The sequence below is a fragment of the Talpa occidentalis genome, unplaced genomic scaffold, assembly GCF_014898055.3.
Source record: "Talpa occidentalis isolate TD23 unplaced genomic scaffold, MPIMG_talOcc4v2.1 talOcc4.12, whole genome shotgun sequence".
NCBI classification, from domain to species: Eukaryota; Metazoa; Chordata; class Mammalia; order Eulipotyphla; family Talpidae; genus Talpa; species Talpa occidentalis.
In genome coordinates this window covers 73,455,550-73,476,193 of record NW_023601212.1, presented here as the reverse complement: position 1 = coordinate 73,476,193, position 20,644 = coordinate 73,455,550, and the positions used below count along the sequence as shown (strand labels likewise).

The window sequence follows — 20,644 nt, the reverse complement described above, 5'->3', positions numbered from 1 at the left end:
GAGCTGGCCAGACGCTGCTAGCTGGTGGAGAGCCAAAATGGGGGACCCCCCAAAGCCCATGTGTCTGCCTTTTATATCAACCTGGTTTCTTAAGCCCACCCTCAGGTCCCAGCTACCTTCCCTTTGGTGGTGATGGGATTTGGAGTTTCCAGTGGCTTTGGCTTTGGCCTGGGGTGGGGGTGGAGTCCAAAAAGCCTGTATGGAATTAGCTTTAGGACATCCTTTTCCCCCTAACAATTGGGATAGGTGAGGACGGAAAGAATTATAAAATAAGGCACGGGTAATGGCAGCCAGGCATGCCTAATGAGCCTGAGAATGGAAATTTGGTCAATACATGGTCCCTGGCCAGGAGCCATAACTTGGGAGGGGGACATGCGATGTGGGGACAGCTTTTGAGGTAGAAAGAGAGCATATACAGAGGTTGTGGGGTGTAAAGGTTAAGTAGTATAAGAGTCTGGTATGACCAGAATATATGATAAGAGGAAGAGTGGCAGGGTGAAGCTGGATACCCAGGAGGCATTTCTCACTAAGGACCTGTATTTCCTAAAGGGGAAGAGGGGGCACATCATTTCTCTAGTTTTCAAGATAATTTTGCTAGTTTTCAAAATCATTGTGCTAGAAGTATGAAAAACAGAATAGAGATGGGAGAGATTTAGAGTCTGGGTGCTTTGTCAGGGATTGGTAAAGACCTAAACTGGAGCAGAGACAATAAAAAGAGAAAGTGGATTGTGAAGTGACTGGGAAATTGACCAGTTGTGTGAGGCAAGGAGACAGAGAGGAAGTAAATGTGTACATATGCACATATAGATAATAACATAATTAGTTTTATTACTCTGCTTCTCAGGTTGATTGGCTTAAACAACAACAAAAACATTTTCTTACAGTTCTGTGGCCAGAAGGTAAAGGTGCCTTAAGGACTGTTTCTGGTAAGGACTCTTTTCTTGACTTGCAGCCAATGGCCGCCACCTTGCTGTGTCTTCAAATCATGCCTTTTCCTGTAGGGAAGGGGCAGGAAGGGAAGGGGAGGGAAGTTACAGGAGACTAACAAGAGAAAAGACAGGTTTATACATGCATGTAGTATATAGATGAATAGATTCACTGAACAACTAGAGGTAGGGATTTATATGCCAACAATGAGGGAAGGGGAGGAGGAAGGACTCCTATGGGAAAAAAATTAAGACTTTTAGGAAAGATAAATGGGCTTTTGTGCAAAATGGAAAGTTATAAACAGTTTGTGATAATGTTTATCTATGATTTGCTTCTTGGCTACAATCACCATAAGCGCAGACCCAGCATCTAAACCCTCGGGGACTTTTGGCAAGAGGTAGAACATGTGAGATCCCAGCAGAAGAAAGGTCCTTGGGATTTAAAAGTAGAATTTTTTTTTTAAAGATTTATTTATTTATGTATACAAGAGCAGGGGTACAGGCCAGAATTTGACTTGGTGATTTGTTAATATATAGTATCTCAGAACAGTTTGTTGAGCATGGACAGCAGCTCCCTCTAGCTTCATCCCTGTGATTTTTTGCACAAAAATCCCACTCTAGAGACAACATTTACTTATCCTGCAGTGGGAGGAATCAGCCTAAGTAAATGTCACTTAGGACAGTTACATTAGGACACCTAGGATGCTCAGTGCAACACTGTTGAAATAGAAACAGAAGGGAGTCATATCAAGGTTCCACTCAATGAAGGCCTGAATTGTCTTGGTAACTGGTCTTTCTTCTGGAATGTTATACAGACATAACATATAGTAGATCAGATAGTTTTACCTTCTGATATTCATATTTGACAACAGATGCTGCTTTGCCTCCTAGTACTTACCCTTAGGCATTTTCTCCTGTGCATACTTCTTTAAATAATTTAGATGACACCATTTCATCTTGTCTTGAACATCTTCCCAGAGTATCAGATCTTCTATGTAATTTTTTCATGAATTCATCCTTTATAATATATGACTGAAACATTACTTTTTAAAAGTGACTTTCAAATGAGTTCTGTAGACATTTTGGAGCAATTTTAGGTTCACGGAAAAACTGAGCATAAAGTACAGTTTCCATATACCCCTCATCCAAGTTCTCCCCATCCTGTCCTTTTACTTTAACATCTTGATTTAGTGTGGTACATTTATTACAATTGATAAGCCAATATAGATACATTATTACCAACTATAGTTTATATTGGGCTTCACTCTTGGTGGTGTCCATTCTTTAAATATGAAGTCAGTGTTTAAAAGAATGGGGATCTCTACTTCTAGTTCTTACATTTTATTAAGGGTACATCTATGATAAGTAGAGGAACATTGGTTGCTTAAAGAATGTCATCTGGTTTCTTTAATTAATAAGTTGAACATTAATCAAAACACAAATTGTAATGTTTTTCTCCAAACCCACACCCTTTAGATAAAAGAATCCATCAACATGATCCTTTAATACTCTGTTTCTGAGAAAAGGAGTCACACAAATTTTGGTGTTGATAGCAATCTTTCATTTTATTAATGTTGATACATTTACCAAATGTTTTCAGAGTGTTATAAAAGACTGTTCCAGGCACTGTTTGTATCTACTGGATTAGGAATAAGATGATGTTCTTAGTGACATTTCAGTCTGAATAACCCTGAATAATAAATTATTTATTACCGTGTCTAAGGTTAAGTATCTCTTCCATAAAAGAAGGGCTGTAACACCTGATTGGATGGTGTTATTTAGATGAACCAGATAAACTGATGTGAAAGGGTAATGCTTTGCCTTCTGAGACAGAAATAAATGGTACCACAGATTTTTGAATGAGTACAATTCCCTTGGTTCCCATACTTGGAGCACCAGTATTTCAACGTAACTAAAATATCTAGGGTTCACTCCTTAACTTGGAACATTTAAAGAGACAAAGGCTCACATGAGAATAAATTCATATCAGAATGGCATAGTTTACTGTACAGTGAATATAAGCATAATCATTTTTGACTCTAAGAAATGTATAATATGCTTTCTAGTTTGAAAATTCTATATATGAGGAATTGGTGAAAATCCTTAGCCAACGATGGTCTGGTTCAGTCCAGATACCTCTTTTCTGGGATTGCCCAACTTCTGCTGATCCTCTTGTGAAAATCCCATATTCTTTTTTACTTGAGCTGCAATATATTGTTTTATATTGGAGCACTTAGTCCTCTTTGTGGTATATTGAGGTTTTTATTTTAATCCTCGCTGCAAATTAAACTCTCATCAAAGCCTTTATCAACAGCTGATCATGACTTCTTTTATGACACAACTCTGCTGTTGAGATTTCACCTTAGCTCACTCTTTGTTTCTGAAATCTGAGTGCCCTATACTCATTATGGCAAATGAATATTAAATACAGCTCCTTTAGGTAAAGAGATACTTCCAGAAATGAACTGCCCTTCAAAATGATCTCTACTACACAGATATTTGAACATAAAATATTATTAGAAATCCCCCCTGATTTTTAGTAACTCAGGGTTTTATGAACTAGTTTACATCCATTCTTGCATGAAAGATAAATGCACTTTGAAAAGTGTAACTGTGATGAAATTAATTTTATCAGTTTACTTTCTTGGTTTTTATTTAGTGTTTGAATTTGTAGAAGTCTTTAAATCATTTCAGCTTTCACTCAGACATATAGAATCTATCCCTTTCATAGGAAAAAATTCTTGAGAAGGCAGCTATGTTAGAAAAAAACATAAGAAAACAGGAGAACAGTGTTCCTGCTTTAGCCTCATGGCTCCTTCAGCTATGCCTGGGAAGACTGAGAGAAAAATGGAAAGCCAAGAAACCGAAGCAGCCCCATAATTGCTGCTATTTATGGCTTAGGACAATTTACATTTATAAAGCTTTGTGATATCAAAGTATGACTTCTATAAAACAAGGCAATGATTATAAAAATCTAATTAAACCACCTTAAATTCTTTCTAGAAAAAAGTAATATACATATATTTTAATAAATAAAATGAATTAAGTCAATTAGTGATGCTTTTATAGTTGTTTATATCAGTCAATAATGGTCTTCCCTGGTTCTTGGCCTCAACAGGGTACCACAGCTCACCCTCTGCTACAGTCTCCAGGGGTGTAGAGTGACATATGGATTATTAGCCTGTCATCAGTATGAAAACAAAACTCCTCTCTGCAAATATAGCAGAAACAACAATTTCAATTAAAAAAAATCTATGTTTGCTATAGGTAAATTAAAAATTAGAGCAATAAAGAAAAGTGGGTTAGTCTGAATCAGTCTTTTATAGTTGAGCAGTAAGACCCTCACTCTTGTCTGAGACGCTTCTTAAAGTGATCCTAGGACTCGAACAACAAAAGTAATGCAGAATTGCTAAAAGAATAGAAATATATTATTATTGTCAATATGCTATAAAATTGTTTCTCAAATAGTAGTACACAAGATTTTAGGTAGTACACCAATATACACAATATTTTAAATTTCAAAGTTATATATTTAATTTGATGGGAAGTAGCAAATATAATTAGCATATAAAACTCATAATTTCAATAATATTTCCTAGGACAAGGCTAAAAAGTCTGAGTTGACTTAAAGAAAAAAGTTAGGTAAATACTAGGTATGATAAAAACTGCAAAGGAAGCACACAAATGACTGAATTTTGAGAAATATTGCTCTCTTCTGGCTATTTCAATTCTATGTGACAGGTTATATTATACTATTGCCTTGATATATAATTTTAAAACTTTGCACCATAAAAACTTACAGGCAAATCATTATAGATTATTGCCTACTGGATTTCTGGTCATTAAAAAAAGTTTCATGTAAGATTTAGAACCTGACTCCAATATAATAGTGCTTATAAAATAAATTATTTTTACTATTTGTAACCACTCCTGGGAAGAGAATATGCTACTAGCTTAAGGTCTAAATTTATTTGGTTGCTATTCGGTCAAAGTTTATAATCTTTCTCTCTGTTTGATTAATTTATTATTGAATGGTATGAAAAAGTCTGACCAGAAATTTCCTACATTTATAAATTCATATGATTTCCCCCCTATGAGCTATGTGCTGCTGAGTAAGTGAAGGATTGTGGCTTAAAGTTTTTCCACATTTATTATATTCACATAATTTCTCCCGAACATGTATTTTTCTATGTTGATTAAGGTGTGCACTCTGGCTAAAGGCTTTCTCACATTCATTACACTTATAAGGTTTTTCTCCTGTATGAGTTCTCTCATGCTGATTAAGATGTGTCCTCTGACTGAAGGCCTTCCCACAAAAACTACATTCATAAGGTTTCTCTCCAGTATGAAGTCTATGATGTTCAGTAAGTGATGTGATACGGCTAAAGGCTTTACCACATTGATTACATTTATACGGTTTCTCTCCAGTATGAATTCTCAAGTGTTGAGTAAAGGATGAATGCTGACGGAAGGCTTTCCCACATTCATTGCATGTAAAAGGTTTTTCTCCTGTGTGGATTCTCTGATGTTGAATGAGATGTATCCTCTGGCTGAATCTTTTCCCACATTCGTCACACTTATAGGGCTTCTCTCCAGTAAGGACTATCTGAGATTGAGTAAGAGATGAATTGTGACTGAAGGCTTTCCCACATTCACTGGATTTCTCTCTAGCATGAATATGAGTAGTAAGAAGAATATGTTGATTGAAGATTCTTCCACACTCATTATATTCATAAGCGTTCTGTTTTACATAGTTTCCCTGATAGTAAATCATTTCTGAATTATGTTTGATGCTATTTCCTTGTGTATCAGAATTAAGGGGTAATTTAATTGAGGGAATTCTCTGATGCACAGTAAGGCTTGAGTTCAGATTACAGTTTTCCCCAAATCTATTACATTCAAGACTCCTTTCCTTTGTGATATTTTTGTGGGTGAAAGATCCTTGTCCTAAATGTCTCTGCTGGTTTTCTTGGTTAAACTCTAACTGGTAATCAAAGTCCCAGAGACCTCCTAAGATGGAATACCAGAAACTGTCTCCTGTTAGTCTCTCCATGATTCTGTCATGGGTTTGATTTTCATTAGAAATGTCCTGGTCTGGAGTTGATTTTTTGATTTCGGGTCTATTCTCCCCATCTAAAAGAAATTCAGAACATACAAATTCTTTCTTGTATTCACTGTGTTTTAAAAGTGAAATTGTTGCATAATGAATTAACAAATGAAACTAACAGTAATGCAGACTAGGCATATGTGGCATTGGAAATGTTAAAATATGGCCATATAAACAGTTCAAAACCTATGAAAGGATGACAAGCAGTGAGCGGAGGAAAAACCTTAAAATGTGTGTGATAATCATAAAAAGAACAGATCACCCAGGTGTATCTATGGTATACAAAAGGAGAACAAGGAATGGGGAAAAGCCTGTGTTCAAAAAGTAGGAGATATTAGAAGAAAGACCATACTTAGAGAAGAATGGGATGAATTCAGGTTCTTATAAACCTGAATTTGTAGTTCTCATTTGTAGTTCATTTGTAGTTCATTCTGTTGTAATGTTAATGATTGGCTGGACTGCTGAAGACAGTCTTTCATATTCTCTTTGCACCAAATCCATAGCCTGAGGACCAGGCTCCTAGAGCCACAGGTAAGTATGGTACTCTAGGCCATACTGGCTAGGAGTAGAGTTTAAGACATTCATTCCCTCATGTCTAGCTTCCAGAACTTTTGTATATACCTGGAAACATGGCAGCCTGATCAGCATGCTCATGGTCACTTTCGTTGATTTCCTTCTTTCTCTGTCTTCCTTCTATAAGGTAAAAGGGAAAACTGCTGCTGGTTGATAGACTTGCCATCTACTTAGATTAGGAGTAGTGATTTTACATGGACTACACAGGCACTGCTCCTCCTCTGTGGATACCCTCAAGGCATTGAACATTAAGGCATCACATCTTTAATCATCTATCTACATCCCAGTGGGCTACCACAGGACACAGTCCAGAACTCCAGATTGAGAAAACAATTATCTTGGCTTCAGAGCAGTTTTTTTTTTTAGATTTTTATTTATACAAGAACTGAGGTACAGGCCAGATGTGTGGGAGGGTGAGAGGATTCACCAGAGACAGAGTGGGGAAGAGAACAGGCAGACGGACCAAATACACTGTTAATCGATCCGGCACTGCAGAGGCTGTGGACAGCTTTACAGCGTGGTGCTCAACCCTCTGCACCACCAGGGAGGCCTCCTTCAGAGCAGTTTTGAATAACAAACTCTAGTCTACTCACTGCTTCCTCCTCCTCACCTAACTTAAGCACCCATGTTAGTGACATGCCTGTAATGGCCCTTAAAAGGAGGGGGGCACTTAATGAGCACAGACATCCTTATGAAGCCATGTATATGGGGACACAGAGTAGCAGTTTTCTTTCATTATCCACTCTTCTATCAACTTTCTTCTGGTTTGGCCTTACTCAGCTAGATACCCAATCATTCATGAAAACCCCCAAGTCCTACTTTGTACTTCTGCCTAATTACCTTATCAGACTTTATGCTGCCTATCCCTTTGTTGTCCGAGAGTATAGACAAAAGTGATACTTGGGAATAAAGGAGAAAAACTTACCCTGCTTACAGTGAGAGAATGACATGCAATCTATTTTGCCCAAGTCCTATGCTAAGTGAGTATAGTATCTCTGCCGCAGTTACAGATTAAGGCTCTATAACTTATGGCAGGGGCTCATCTGGCTTCCATCATTCTCACAAGGGTTTAAGGACTCTTCATAATGAAAACTGGGGAATTTGCAGAAATTACTATAGTCTCAATATGGTTACTATCTATCCACTGATTTCATATTCCCTGGATCAACTACAGCACAGGGCTATAGGCCTTTAATAAAATTAGATATCGAGGGCACCTATCATCTCTTTTGTACCTAAGAAGGGAACATTTCTAGACAAGTCTTTGGTCAGTATTAGTATATTGTGATGCCACTGGGAAACTTAAAACATCTTGCAGGGCTTTCTGCAACACTACACATTTCATAACACAAAAATAATGTCTGCTTAATCAGAAAAAAAAGAGGGCCATTTTCACTTTTAATAAAAGTCAAATACGAATTGAATTTTAAGAAAGGTCTCAGTATTCTTTAAATCCCAAAGGAGATATTTGGAGCACATTCAATTGAGCATATTGTGTGATTATGTCCCTTAACTGAGTAGCAAATCCCCAAATGTTTGCTTCTCACCTGGATGAGTGTCCAGTGAGCCGCCCCTTTTCATCATCCACTGCTCCTCTTGCTCCAACTGAGTGATCACCTCTGGCTTATAAAGTTGATGCCCTATTCATGGGAAAAATATACGCCTAAGGAATTTATACTGGGAACACAAATTTTTCTCAGAATTCATTTCCAAGCTTTTTAATCTTTAGGGTCCCTGGTTTTAGAAAGGAGTGGTTTCCAAAATAAAGCTACCCTTATCAAACTCAGCAAAATCAAGGCCTTCTATCTGAGGAGAAAGAACAAGAAAGAAGGTCTCTAACTCCAAAACCAATGATCAGTTTTCTGTCATGGCCTGAACTATGTATTCACAAAGAACTTTGGAGGTTTTCACTACTTAAGGAAATAAACCCATTAGAACGATCAGTTTCACAGCTGTCTCTTACCCAGGGCAACCAAATTCCTGTAGTTCTCCAGCATCACATCTCGGTAGAGGTTCTTCTGAGCAGGGTACAGCTGGTCCCACTCTTCCCTGGTGAAGTCCACAGACACATCCTGGAATGTCAGTGATTCCTGAAACATCAAGAACAACCCTGCTCAGCCAGAAACCATTTTTACAGAGGCCTGCGGGGACAGGTCAAAGCACAGCAATAGACAAAGGTTAGGACGTCTAAGCCATTGTGCTGAGAGTCTTCAGGTCTGAGTAATTTGGGTCAAGAATTTTTAAACAGCAATTAGTACCCATCTTTCTCTCATTTTTCAAGACATTGATTCTTGTGTAGATCCTTAACAGAATTTTAAGCTTTGTAAAGAGGAGGAGAGAGGACATTTTGGTGCGTTATTTAAAAAGGGAAAAGAAACAAGGGTGGAGAGGGCCTCCCTGGTGGCGCAAGGGGTTGAGCACAGTACTATGAAGCTATCCACAGACTCTGCAACACGAGTTCGATCCCCAGCCGGCTAGGGAGCTACCCACATGGCGCAGCAGACCTCTCCTGTCTCTCCTACTGCTCCCTTCAGCAGTGTATTTCAGTCAGTCTGCCTGTTCTGTTCCCCACTCTGTCTCTGGTGATCTCTGGATTTTGATACTTCTGAGTACTTTGAAAATTGAAAAATCTCTGGCGCAGTGTTGAGCGCTTTGCGAATGCCCGCAGCCTGTTGCATGTGCCTCTATTTGAAAATTGAAAAATAAAAGTGTGCACATTCTGAGAACTACAATAAAATTTCAGAGGAGAATAATCCTGAACTTACCTGGGACTTTAATATCTGTGATTCATCATTCATTTCTTTCACTTTCATGTTCCCCTCCTGGGAAAGTATAGCATTCTGAGAAGGCATAACTGGGAAAAAGAGAATAGAAGTACTTTGTCATTACATAATATGAAGGTTAAAACTAAAGAGTTTTTTCTTTGTGCTGGAATGGCAGTCAATATAGAGAAGCCCTCTAAGATGTAGCTTAAAGACTTAACTGAGGCATTCTTATTCCTCTATTACATTGAGGAATTCAGTGCAATACTTTCTTTCCTCTGTGGTATAGCTCCACTTGTGGCATATGGGAAGCTCAGGAGAACTCAGTGGTTTTTACCTTTAGCTCTACACATGGGAAATTTAAATATATTCCCAGAGATTTGGATTTAATTGATCGGGTAGGCCTGGGCAATAGTATTTTAACTTCTAAAGTCTCCAACTGATTCTAAGTTGGGGATGAGAACTACTGAGACATGATACAGAGATGATATGTTGAGGGCCTGTTCTTAATCTTTAAGGGGATTAATTCACCACTATACCCAAACTCCAGATCGCTCTACTTTCTCTAAGGTGATCTGACAAACAGATGAGATGTCACTCTTTTTTTTTTGTTTTGTTTTGTTTTGTTTGTTTGTTTTTTGTTTATACATGCACTGGGTACAGTCAGAAGCGCGGGAGGGTGAGAGGATTCACCAGAGCCAGAGCAGGGAGCAGAGCAGGCAGAAGGACCGAAGTACACTGCTGAGGGGAGCAGTGGGCGGCAGGAGAGGTCTGCGCGCCATGTGGGACCCTCCTCTGGTGGCCGGGGAGCAGCCAGGGATCGAACTGGCGCCGCAGAGGCCGCGGGCAGCATCTCAACCCAGCGCTCAACCGCTGCGCCACCGGGGAGGCCCCGAGATGTCACTCTTTTAGAATGTCCACTGTACTTTTTGAGTACCTGGATTCAGTCCTCCCCCAGGATTACTACACCTTGAGTTGTGAGCAGTTCTTGAGTTGTGAGGTCACCAAAGCTTTGTTCTCTTCTAACACAGGTCAGGAGATGCAGCACTAACAGCTTCAGTATCCTTGTCAGTCCTGAAAGCTGATTTATTGTATAGCCACTCCCAGGTATTAAAGGTGCCTCATCTCTAACAAGAACCTCAGGAGCTTGATATCCACAAGAAAGACTTCTGTTTCCCAGGGGTAGCCACTCTCAGAATCTTGCCTTGTTCATGCAGAGTTGAGACATGGGGGCTCATGAAGGAAGCTATTACTTTTTTCCCCTTCTCTAAAGGTATTGATGCTTCCTATACAGACTTCACTATGATATTCAAATTTGTCTCTTGGCAAAGAGGGATCCTCGAAGATGTAATTTCAGACTGAGCACCTGTAAGGAGATGTACCAGTCAGTAGAAGAAACTCAGCAGTCTTGGTCACCTAGGGACCTACAGAGTCTGTAAAGAGACTTACAAACTGTTCATTCATAAAGATAGAATGCAGTAGAATGTGGAACTCTTTAAACAATAAAAAACATTTTTTAGAATTTCTCAGTTTCACAAATTACAAAAAAGCAGAGATCTATAGATCCATCAACTCCCAAGCTTTTCACAAGAATAGCATACTTGTGGTCCTTGCCAAGTAAAAGATTTTCAGAAAGAGTTTTTCTTTCCCTAAGAAAGAATTTTCTTTTCTTTTTTTTTTTTTGAGATTTATTTATTTATTTATACAAGCACTGGGTACAGTCAGAAGCGCGGGAGGGTGAGAGAATTGACCAGAGCCAGAGCAGGGAGCAGAACAGGCAGACGGACAAAGTACACTGCTGAGGGGAGCAGGGGGCGGCAGAAGAGGTCTGCGCACCACGTGGGACCCTTGCCAGGGGCCGGGGATCGAACTGGCGCTGCAGAGGCTGTGGGCAGCTTCCCAACCCAGTGCTCAATCACTGCGCCACCGGGGAGGCCCAGAAAGAATTTTCTACCGGAAAATCAGGTGCACCAATACCAGAGTGAAATGTCAGTTTTCTAGTAACCATTAAATAATATTTTTTTTCTGTTCACAAAGGTTCACCTAAAAAAATTCTCCCAAAAGTTAGTGATAGAAATGAAGAATGATGTCATTTCTGAGAAGCTTTTTTTTTTTTTTTTTTAAAGAGAGAAAACTGTAGTTCTAGTGGAATGGCTCTATTAAATAAGGAAGGCACTCACTGCCCAAAGACATGGCATGAATCTAACATTTTTACAACCAGTTCACTAAGAGGTAGCTCTTTCAGGAGTAATTTAAATGTACTTTAAGGCTAGGTCCTTATTTCACCAAGCGAAAGATCTAAAAAGGTCGTAAGGTCTAAAGACTCAAGACAGAATCTGTGAGAATGCTCTGAGGTTTCAAACCTAAACACCTCAAAACCATCTATTCACAACAAAACCTGCATTTACCAAATTAGGTAGAACAAGGTTTCTCCTTTTATATATGTGAACTGAAACAGACCCTAGATATCACTTGAGGTTTTCCTAAAGCGTGTTAAATAGTCTCTTGCTCTCAAGAAGAGATCAAGTATGGAAAATGATGGCTTCAACAAAGTTAAGTTTCTTTGCTATAAAACTTCTCAGAGACTATTATGTGATAATGTACATAGGGAATCCTAGAAAAACCCCAAGGGGATGACGAGTAACTGTTATAGAAAGATTAAATCCAGGAATTAAATATCAATAATTCAAATTGCTAAAATTTCACATTTCTCCAATAATATTTTTTCTCTAATCCAGGATCCCATATTGCGTTTAGGTGTTAATTTTCCTTATCTTCTTCAATTTGTAACAGTTCCTCGAGCTTTCTATCATGAGCTTAATAACTTTTGTTGTTGTTGAATAATCCAATCCTATGAATAATTGTGTGCAAACTGAACAATGGAGAATGATGTAACAGTTGCAAAATTTGTTCTGAAATTCTAATACAATGTGCAGTCAGACAAAATGTTATCCTACCTTTTGAAACAGTTGAAAACATTAACTGTGATTTTAAAATAAGAGTTTACACAATTTAAACCAATAAATCTTAAAGAACTTGATCTGGCAAGAATAGTTATAAAAAGGTAAGACACATACCTAACCTGTAAGGCTTATATTCTTACATATTATTCTTCTCTGGAAAAAAAAAAAATATTGGATTGCAACCTATCTCAGTATACTTTTCTAAAGTATTTAATCCCCAAGTCTTTGAGAAGCAAAATTAATGCAACACATGTCAGAACATTAACAAAATTAATAAATCAAAACAACGTTCATAAATTACTCCATTTATCATAGGTAGGCAATGTTCCAACTTGCAGAACTACTGTCTTTCAACTCTTTCAGGCTTCTGATGGCAGACTTTACCGTGGCTGCAGAAGTGGTGCTGTCGGTCCAGGCACCCCCAGCTAGCATTTGCATGTAGGAACCACAGTGCCAGATCCCCAAAGCTCACCTCTTCATTTTGGTTGTGCCAAAGAGCCAGTGTACTTGGCGTGTTGGCTGACTTCAGTTTTGTTCACCATTTTCCTGAGAGTGGTACTATAATGGGACCTGTACTTACCAACAATCCTACCCTTGTTTGGCCATGTCACCATCAACCAGGTGAGTGCCCAGAAAGTGAATTTGATAACTTATGAAGAAAACTGCTAAGTTGTTTTATAGAATGTCCCTCAACTTGGAATTGTCTGATGTTTTTTCATGATTGGAATGAAGTATTTTTGGCAATGCTTAAGATTGGCAGATGTAAGATACCACAGAAGTAATCATGTATCTTTACTTCATCCTATTAATGGGTGTATATTTTCAACATGTCTTGCTAATAGTAATGTTAGATTTTATCACTTGTTAAAGTGGTATTTACTAGGTTTCTCCCTAGTTATTATCTTTCCCTGTGTAGTCTGGGGAGATACTAAGACTATGAAAATATCCTGATTCTCTCAAATCCACTAGTTTTAGCATCCAGCAGTATATGTTGCCTGCAAAAAATCATTAACATGGGGCCTCCTTGGTGGAGCAAGGGGTTAAGTCTTAATGCCATCAAGCTATCACCAGCCATTGAGATCTGAGTTCAATCCCCCAGCCAGGGAGCTGACCTAAAAGGTGCAGCAGACCTCTCCTGTCTCACCTGCTGCTCCCCTCAGTGGTGTATTTCAATAGAGCTGCCTGTTCTGCCCGCCACTCTGTCTCTGATAAGTCCTCTCACCCCGCACCTCTGGCCTGCACCCCAGTTCTTATATGCATAAATAAATAAAATAAATCTTTAAAAAAAAACCATTAATATGGCGTTTGCCCAGTGGTGATTTTCCTTTTGCCCGTTAGAGGAACAATCCACCCCCTGACATTTTTACAGATTTCACCCCCATCCCCACAAGAAAGAGACTGCAGGCTCTGAGAATTACAATTTCCAGCATGCCATGAACCTGACTTTCTAAATGGGGAGCTGACAGGATCTATGGGCAGAGTTCAGTGGCCATGCTTGGCTTATAACTGAACACCTGTGTGCAGGGACTGTCTACCTTTTCTGGCTTTGACTTGCATCCTGCTAGGAGAAGTGACACATGGGAGGAGAAACGTGGAAGAGAGACATGTAGAGACACTTGGAAGATGGGTGGGTGAAACACACAGAAGGAGGATGCTCCTGTCCTTGGCAGAGACAATGGCAGCTGTTATCCTGACTTCATGGCGGATTATGTGTGACATTTTGAATTTTGAGTTTCTCCTTCAGTCCCAGCTCTCTGGGATTTGCCAAAACCCTTTCTTGCGATTCTCTATCAGAAGGTACATTAGATTTGTGGCAAGCTTTTGGGTTTTAGCCACCCCACTTCAGGTGCAGCCGGTTTGGTTGGGCATTTTCCCATTAGGGGATAATTTTTTGAGCTTTACTGGGAATCTGTTATTTCATTTGTGATGCCCGTTTCCTGTACATTTATTAATCTATATACCATAACCACCTGAATACTTATAAAGCTCATTATACTATGTGCTGTTTTTCAACATTCTTTTTTTTTTTAAGATTTATTTATTTATTTATACAAGCACTGGGTACAGTCAGAAGTGCGGGAGGGTGAGAGAATTCACCAGAGCCAGAGTGGGAAGCAGAGCAGGCAGAAGGACCGAAGTATACTGCTGAGGGGAGCAGCGGGTGGCAGGAGAGGTCTGCGCGCCATGTGGGACCCTCCTCAGGTGGCCAGGGAGCGGCCGGGGATCGAACCGGAGCTGCAGAGGCTGCGGGCAGCTTCGCAACCCAGCGCTCAACTGCTGCGCCACTGGGGAGGCCCATGTTTTTCAACATTCTTTATTCAGTTTTCCCTGTTTGTTTATTTCATACTTACTAATTTTATTTTATAGCAGCATGGTTTCCACTGTATACGCTTATCACCACAATACACTGAACTACGTCCTAAGTGAACATGTAAGCTCTATAAAACTACAAACAATTCTGCAATAAACATCTTTGCATGTAAATCTTTGTGTACATGTGTAAGTATTTCTGCAGGACAGATCCTAAAGTGAAATTTCTGAACCAGAGTGAGCTCACTGAACATTTTGGTATGTACAGTTGGACGGTCATTCAAAAATGGTACCTTTCTCCCCTGCATTTTCCTGAACACTTGATAGCATCAATTTTTAAAAAATTTTGCCCGTCTAATCAGTGAGAAATATATCTTCCTCTACATTCTGTGGTTATTTAAAAGGCTAGGCATTTTCTGTTGTTGTTGTTGACCTTTCGTATTTTTTCTACAAATTGCCAGTGCATATTCTCTGTCTGTTTTACCTTTTTTGTTATTAGCCACGGTTCTTTACATATTATGGACACTAAACCCTTTGTCTCTTACACATGTTGCAAATCTTTTCTTTATGTCTCGCACTTATTTTTTTTTTTTTTTAAAGATTTATTTATTTATGCAAGCACTGGGTACATCAGAAGCGCGGGAGGTGAGAGAATTCACCAGAGTGAGAGCTGGGAGCAGAACAGGCAGAAGGACCGAAGTACACTGCTGAGGGGAGCAGCGGGCGGCAGGAGAGGTCTGCGCGCCATGTGGGACCCTCCTTCAGTGGCCGGGGAGCTGCCGGGGATCGAACCGGCGCTGTAGAGGCTTCAGGCAGCTTCGCAACCCAGCGCTCAACCGCTGCGCCACCGAGGAGGCCCTATGTCTCGCACTTATTTTTAACCTTTTTTTCTTTTAAAATGTCTAAATTTTTTATAGCCTCAAACTAATTAAATTTTCCCAGAGAGTTTTGTGCCCTGTTTGAGTAGTTTGGCACAGCTACAGTGTTAAGCGCTTTGCCAACACCGCTAAGAAACGTTATTATCATGACAGCAACAAGGAAGCAAGCCAAAGTTTTCAACAAAAAGTGACTATCAAGAAAGATTACTCATTTAATATCTATCTACTGAGCACCAATTAAGTGTCATGATCAAATCTGTCTCTTAGAAAGTTCACTTTTGGATGTTTTACTTTGGTCACAATTTAAAATTAATTAAAATAAATGGATCATCCTATCAATGGGAGGTAAATAAGAGGGATTTACTCTGGATATGTTAAAATATTTTTTACGGGGGCCTTCCCGGTGGCGTAGCGGGTTGGGTGCAGCGCTGTGAGGCTGTCCGCAGCCTCTGCAGTGCGGGTTCAATTCCCAGCCGGCCAGATACCCACATGGCACGGCGAACCTCTCCTGTCATGCCCGCTGCTCCCCTCAGCAGTGCTTTCAGTCTGTCTGCCTGTTCTGCTCTCCCCCTGTCTCTGGTGAATCCTCTCGCCCTCCCGCCCCTCTGGACTGTACCCCAGCCATTGTATAAATTTTAAAAAATAAATCTTTAAAAAATATTTTTTGCACATTAACATACAATTAAATGGAAACAAAATGGAATCACAGGAACTGTCAAGAGTTGCAAGGGTCTAAAAACAGATTCGCGGCCCTCCCCTGGTGGTGCAGGTGGTTGGGCGCAGCACTGTGAGGCTGCCCACGGCCTCTGCAGCACAGGTTCGATCCCTGCGAGAATCCCACATGGCGTGGAGGACCTCTCCTGTCTAGCCCCTGCTCCCCTCAGCAGTGTATTTCAGTTAGACTGCCTGTTCTGCTCCCTGCTCTGTCTCTGGTGAATCCTCTCACCCTCCCGCACATATGGCCTGTACCCTGGTTCTTGTATGCATGAATAAATAAATCTTTTAAAAAATAACAAAATAACTATAATAAACAACTATATAAAAAAAAAAACAGATCTGCGTATAGACATACCTGCAGAATATGACAAAGAGTTACTTTCATTCAGTGGGAAAATGATTCCACAAATGGCCAAACAACTGGGAGGAAAGGGAAAGGCAAAGTCCCAGAGTCCCAGGGCAAGTGAGGGATAATTAGGCAGCTTCAGGGACAGTGCAGGCAGGGATTTAGGAGAGTTAAGGAAGGCGTCAGAGATAAGGGCAACAAATTCCAAAGGGAACTAATCAAACACCCCAGGACTAGGAGCAACAGGACATTTTGGAACAAGGATGATAAAGAAAAGTCTGCTAAGATAAGGGCTGGGACACAGAGACTTAGCTCTGGGCACAGAGACATTTAGGCAGTGAGTGAGACCACCGAGAACTGACCCATCAGAGAGAGCCTGGTGAGGCTTTGGCACAATCAGGGAAAGAAGGTCTATACTCCCTGGGTTCCACCGTGGCTTCCTTGCCCCTCCCTGGCCTGGTTCCACGGCCTGGGAGTCCCACATTATTTCTGTTCCTTTTCTCTCAATAAACTTTTTCTCTCTCTCAACAAATCTGCCTCTTTTTGCTTGCTTGCCTGAGCGTCTGCAAGCTCCTGCTGCGGCTTCGTGAGACACCAGCCCGTGGGGGTCCAGTGGCCGGGACTCAGCACAACCCTCCAGCCTGGAATCCATTCCTCCCCAGGAGACTAGACCTGAAAACCTGCAATTCCGGTATCACTAGCAACCCCCTTACCACCCGATGAAATACAGCTTAAGGGCCTCCCCTGGTGGCGCAGGCGGTTGAGCGCAGCGCAACCTCTGCAGCGCGTGTTCAATCCCCGCCGGCGAGATACCCACACGGCGCGGCAGACCTCTCCTGTCTCACCCGCTGCTCCCCTCAGCAGTGCCTTCGGTCCGTCTGCCTGTTCTGCTCCCCGCTCTGTCTCTAGTGTATCCTCTCACCCTCCCGCGCATCTGGCCTGTACCCCGGTTCTTGTAATAATAAATAAATCAATCTTTAAAAAAATACAGCTTAAAATGCCACAAAGCGGTATTAAATATATTTTAAACGCACTGGAGAGTAAACAAGAGCGTTTTTTAAACCTTGCGATAGGGAAACGCCCTTCCAAAAAAAAAGACACAAAAATACATATTTTCTTTTTCGAGGGGCAGATTACACGATATGGGGGGGGGTTGGGAAAGACGTTCATCATCTCAGAGAGAAGGTCGCACACCGGCCGCAGGTGTGGCCGGCGCTGGCTCGGCTCCCGCGAGGGGCGGCCCCGCCCGGGCACCCAGGGCCGCCGCCCCCCCCCCCCCCCCCCCGCCCGCGCCGCACTCACCAGCCCGCGCAGACAAAGGGCGGCCCCGCCCCCTGACGCCGCCGCCGCCGCCGCCCGCCGGGCCTGAGGCTGGGGCGCGAGCGGTGAGGGCCGCGGCGCCCGAGCCAATGACGCCCGCTGGCCGGGTCCCCGGGGCCGCACCGGCCGCCCGCGCCTGGGAGGCGCTGACTGAAGCCTCCCCGCAATGGCGACCGCGCCGCGCGGGCTTCGCTACGCATGCGCCAGCGGCCCCGGGCCCACCGCTTCCCTCACGCCGGACTCCCAACTCCCACCCGCACCCGGGGTGTGCTGCTCACCCGGGCGCGCCAAGCCGGGAGGCTGCGGCCGCACAGTGTCTTGCTCAGAGAGGGCCGAGGCGGGCGGCCTCCCAGGCAGAAGCGGTGGCCTCTGGGCCCGGGGCGGTGTCCGTGACGCCGTCCTCCACGGCGCCGCGGCCCTGCTGGCATCCCACCCCGTACCGTATTGATGGAATTCTGTGATCAGGACTGCATGGTTCTGCTGTTGTTACAGGTCTAACAAAGAGAATGGGATTCTTTTAAGGGGGATAACATTTTGCTTAATTATTCAAAGTTAAGTGTTCTCCATCACCAGTGTTGATTGCAGAGGGTCATCTGTTAATGCTAGTCTATAATGAAATCTTACATATTTCATCTTTGAAATTGTTTTCAAATAGGGAGGTACTACCAAAAACTGAGACGCACAAATATGCCACGGAGGAAAAAACAACTTAGGGTAAAATGAAATAATAGTGTTTATTTGCGGGGGGGTGGGGGGCCGGATAATCTTAGATTTGCAAATCAGGGAGCACAAACTCAGGCTTCAGCCCGCATTGGCATCCCCCGGGGTGATGCCAATGGGATTGTTTAAGGGATTTTTAAAGGAAAAAAAAAAGATGGTGGGGGTGGCAGGGAGAAAGAATTGCAAAAGCTAGGGTTACTAGATTACATTTCTTAGAGTTTGTTGGATTTTAGTCAAAATGATCTTGGTGGGGGGGGTGGGAATTATTTTTGTACAGTTCACAGTAAAGTTTGTTCTATGCAGAGAACCAGTTTCTGATAGCCAGCACATATTTTTCAGAGATAAAAAGTTCAGTAAGATGCTGTCTCAGGAAAGAGATGGAGTCAGCGTAATCAATCTGAATACCCTTTTCACATTTTCCCTTTTTGTGCATGATATTTTGTTAGAAAACGTCAATAGAACAACATTAGTCTCTGTGGCCAAAGTGGTAAAGTCCCCTGCTCTGGGCAAACAAGTGCAATCACCTTTGCAGAGAGTGGGAGATTTAAATTGAAGTTTAACTTGTTCTCGTGCATGGTCAACGACATGCTGGCCAGAACTGTCTTTAAACTGCACTCTCACCCAACTCCAGGTAGCACCTCAAAGAGATTCTTATATGGGTCATATCTATGAATGTTTACATTATTAAAAATAGAAAATTAAAATGTTATTTCAACAATAAAAAACTGATTACTTATTAATGTGAATATATGTAGATGTGAATATAAAATGTAGTTTTATGGACAATTTTATTAAGGAATTTAGTGAGAAGAATTATATTTTTTTCTAATCCCTTAGAAGTTCAACTTAAAAGTCAACTGGTGAAAGAAATTAAAGGAGACAGAGACACTGCCACTATTTATGAATTGGAAGACAATATTTTAAGATGTGAATACTATGCAATGTGATTTACAGATTCAATATAATCCCTATCAAAATCCCAACCATGTTGTTCCAGAAATAGAAAAATATTCCCTAAAATTCATGTGGAGTTTCAAAGAACCCTGAATAGCCAAACAATCTTGAATCTAAGGAAAAAGTTTTGATGTGGCATACTTCACATCAAAATTTAGCAAAGCTACAGTTATCAAAACAAATTTATTACTGGCATAAAGATAAATAGGCTACAGAGCCCATAAACAAACCCTCACGTGTATTTTCAAATGATTTTCAATTAGAGCATTTCAAATGTTTCCTAGAACAGTCAATGATGCAAGGACAGACTTAATAATAAATAGTTTTGGGAAAAATAGATATTCACAAGCAAATGAATGAAACTGGAAGCTAACCTTGTACAAAGATTAACTGAGAATGAATCAAAGACCTAACTGAGAGATGAAACTATAAAAATTTAAGAAGAAAACACAAGAGTAAACTCACAATACTGTTCTTGGCAACAGCTTCTTGATAACACCAAAAGCATAGGCAACAACAACAAACAATAGGTAAACTGAACTTATTTAACACTTTTGTACATCAAAGAACATTAATAGAGTGGAAAGACAATCCACAGAAGAGGGGGAAATATTTGTAGATCATGTATTTAATAATCACTATCCAGCATATATGAACTACAACTCAACAACAAATAAACAGATAACCAGATTTTAGAAATGGGCAAAGGATTTTAAATATTTCCTCAAAGTATACAAGTGGCCAAAAAACACATGAAAAGATATTAAACACTAATCATTAGGGAAATGCAAGTCAAAAACACAACTGAGATAGTGCTTCACGGACACTAGGATGGCTACTATCCATAAAAATGGTAAGCACAAGGATTGGTACTGAGATGGAGAAACTGGAACCATGTGTGTTCCTGATGGGAATGTAAGATAGTGCAGCTGCTGTGCAGTCTGGCTTCTCAAAAAATGAAACATGGAATTACACTGTGGCCCCAGCAATTCCTCTCCTGGTTATACACCTAAAACAATTGAAATCAGGGTCTTGAAGAGACATTCACATTCCTGTATTCACTGCGGC

General features: G+C 41.0%; 1 protein-coding gene across 1 annotated transcript; it reads right to left on the bottom strand.

The window, feature by feature from the left end:
* Positions 1 to 1,006: 1,006 nt before the first annotated feature.
* ZNF713 (zinc finger protein 713) lies at positions 1,007 to 18,303 on the bottom strand. The gene is made up of 6 exons (XM_037506756.2): positions 18,181 to 18,303; positions 9,372 to 9,460; positions 8,570 to 8,696; positions 8,154 to 8,246; positions 6,655 to 6,726; positions 1,007 to 6,059 (listed from the first exon to the last, which is right to left on the bottom strand). Exons 2-6 carry the CDS (start codon positions 9,456 to 9,458, stop codon positions 5,002 to 5,004), a joined length of 1,437 nt encoding a protein of 478 aa, XP_037362653.1. The 5' UTR covers positions 9,459 to 9,460; positions 18,181 to 18,303; the 3' UTR covers positions 1,007 to 5,001.
* Positions 18,304 to 20,644: the final 2,341 nt, after the last annotated feature.

Bases quoted from the DNA above. Each gene is read 5' to 3' on its own strand.
- ZNF713 (XM_037506756.2), bottom strand. From the start codon at position 9,458: ATGCCTTCTCAGAATGCTATACTTTCCCAGGAGGGGAACATGAAAGTG. The intron at 6,727-8,153 runs GTGAGAAGCAAA...TTTACCTTATAG, and splicing joins CTCACTGGACACTCATCCAG to AAGGAAGACAGAGAAAGAAG. The intron at 6,060-6,654 runs GTATATACAAAA...AATTTCTTTTAG, and splicing joins TCAGGCTGCCATGTTTCCAG to ATGGGGAGAATAGACCCGAA.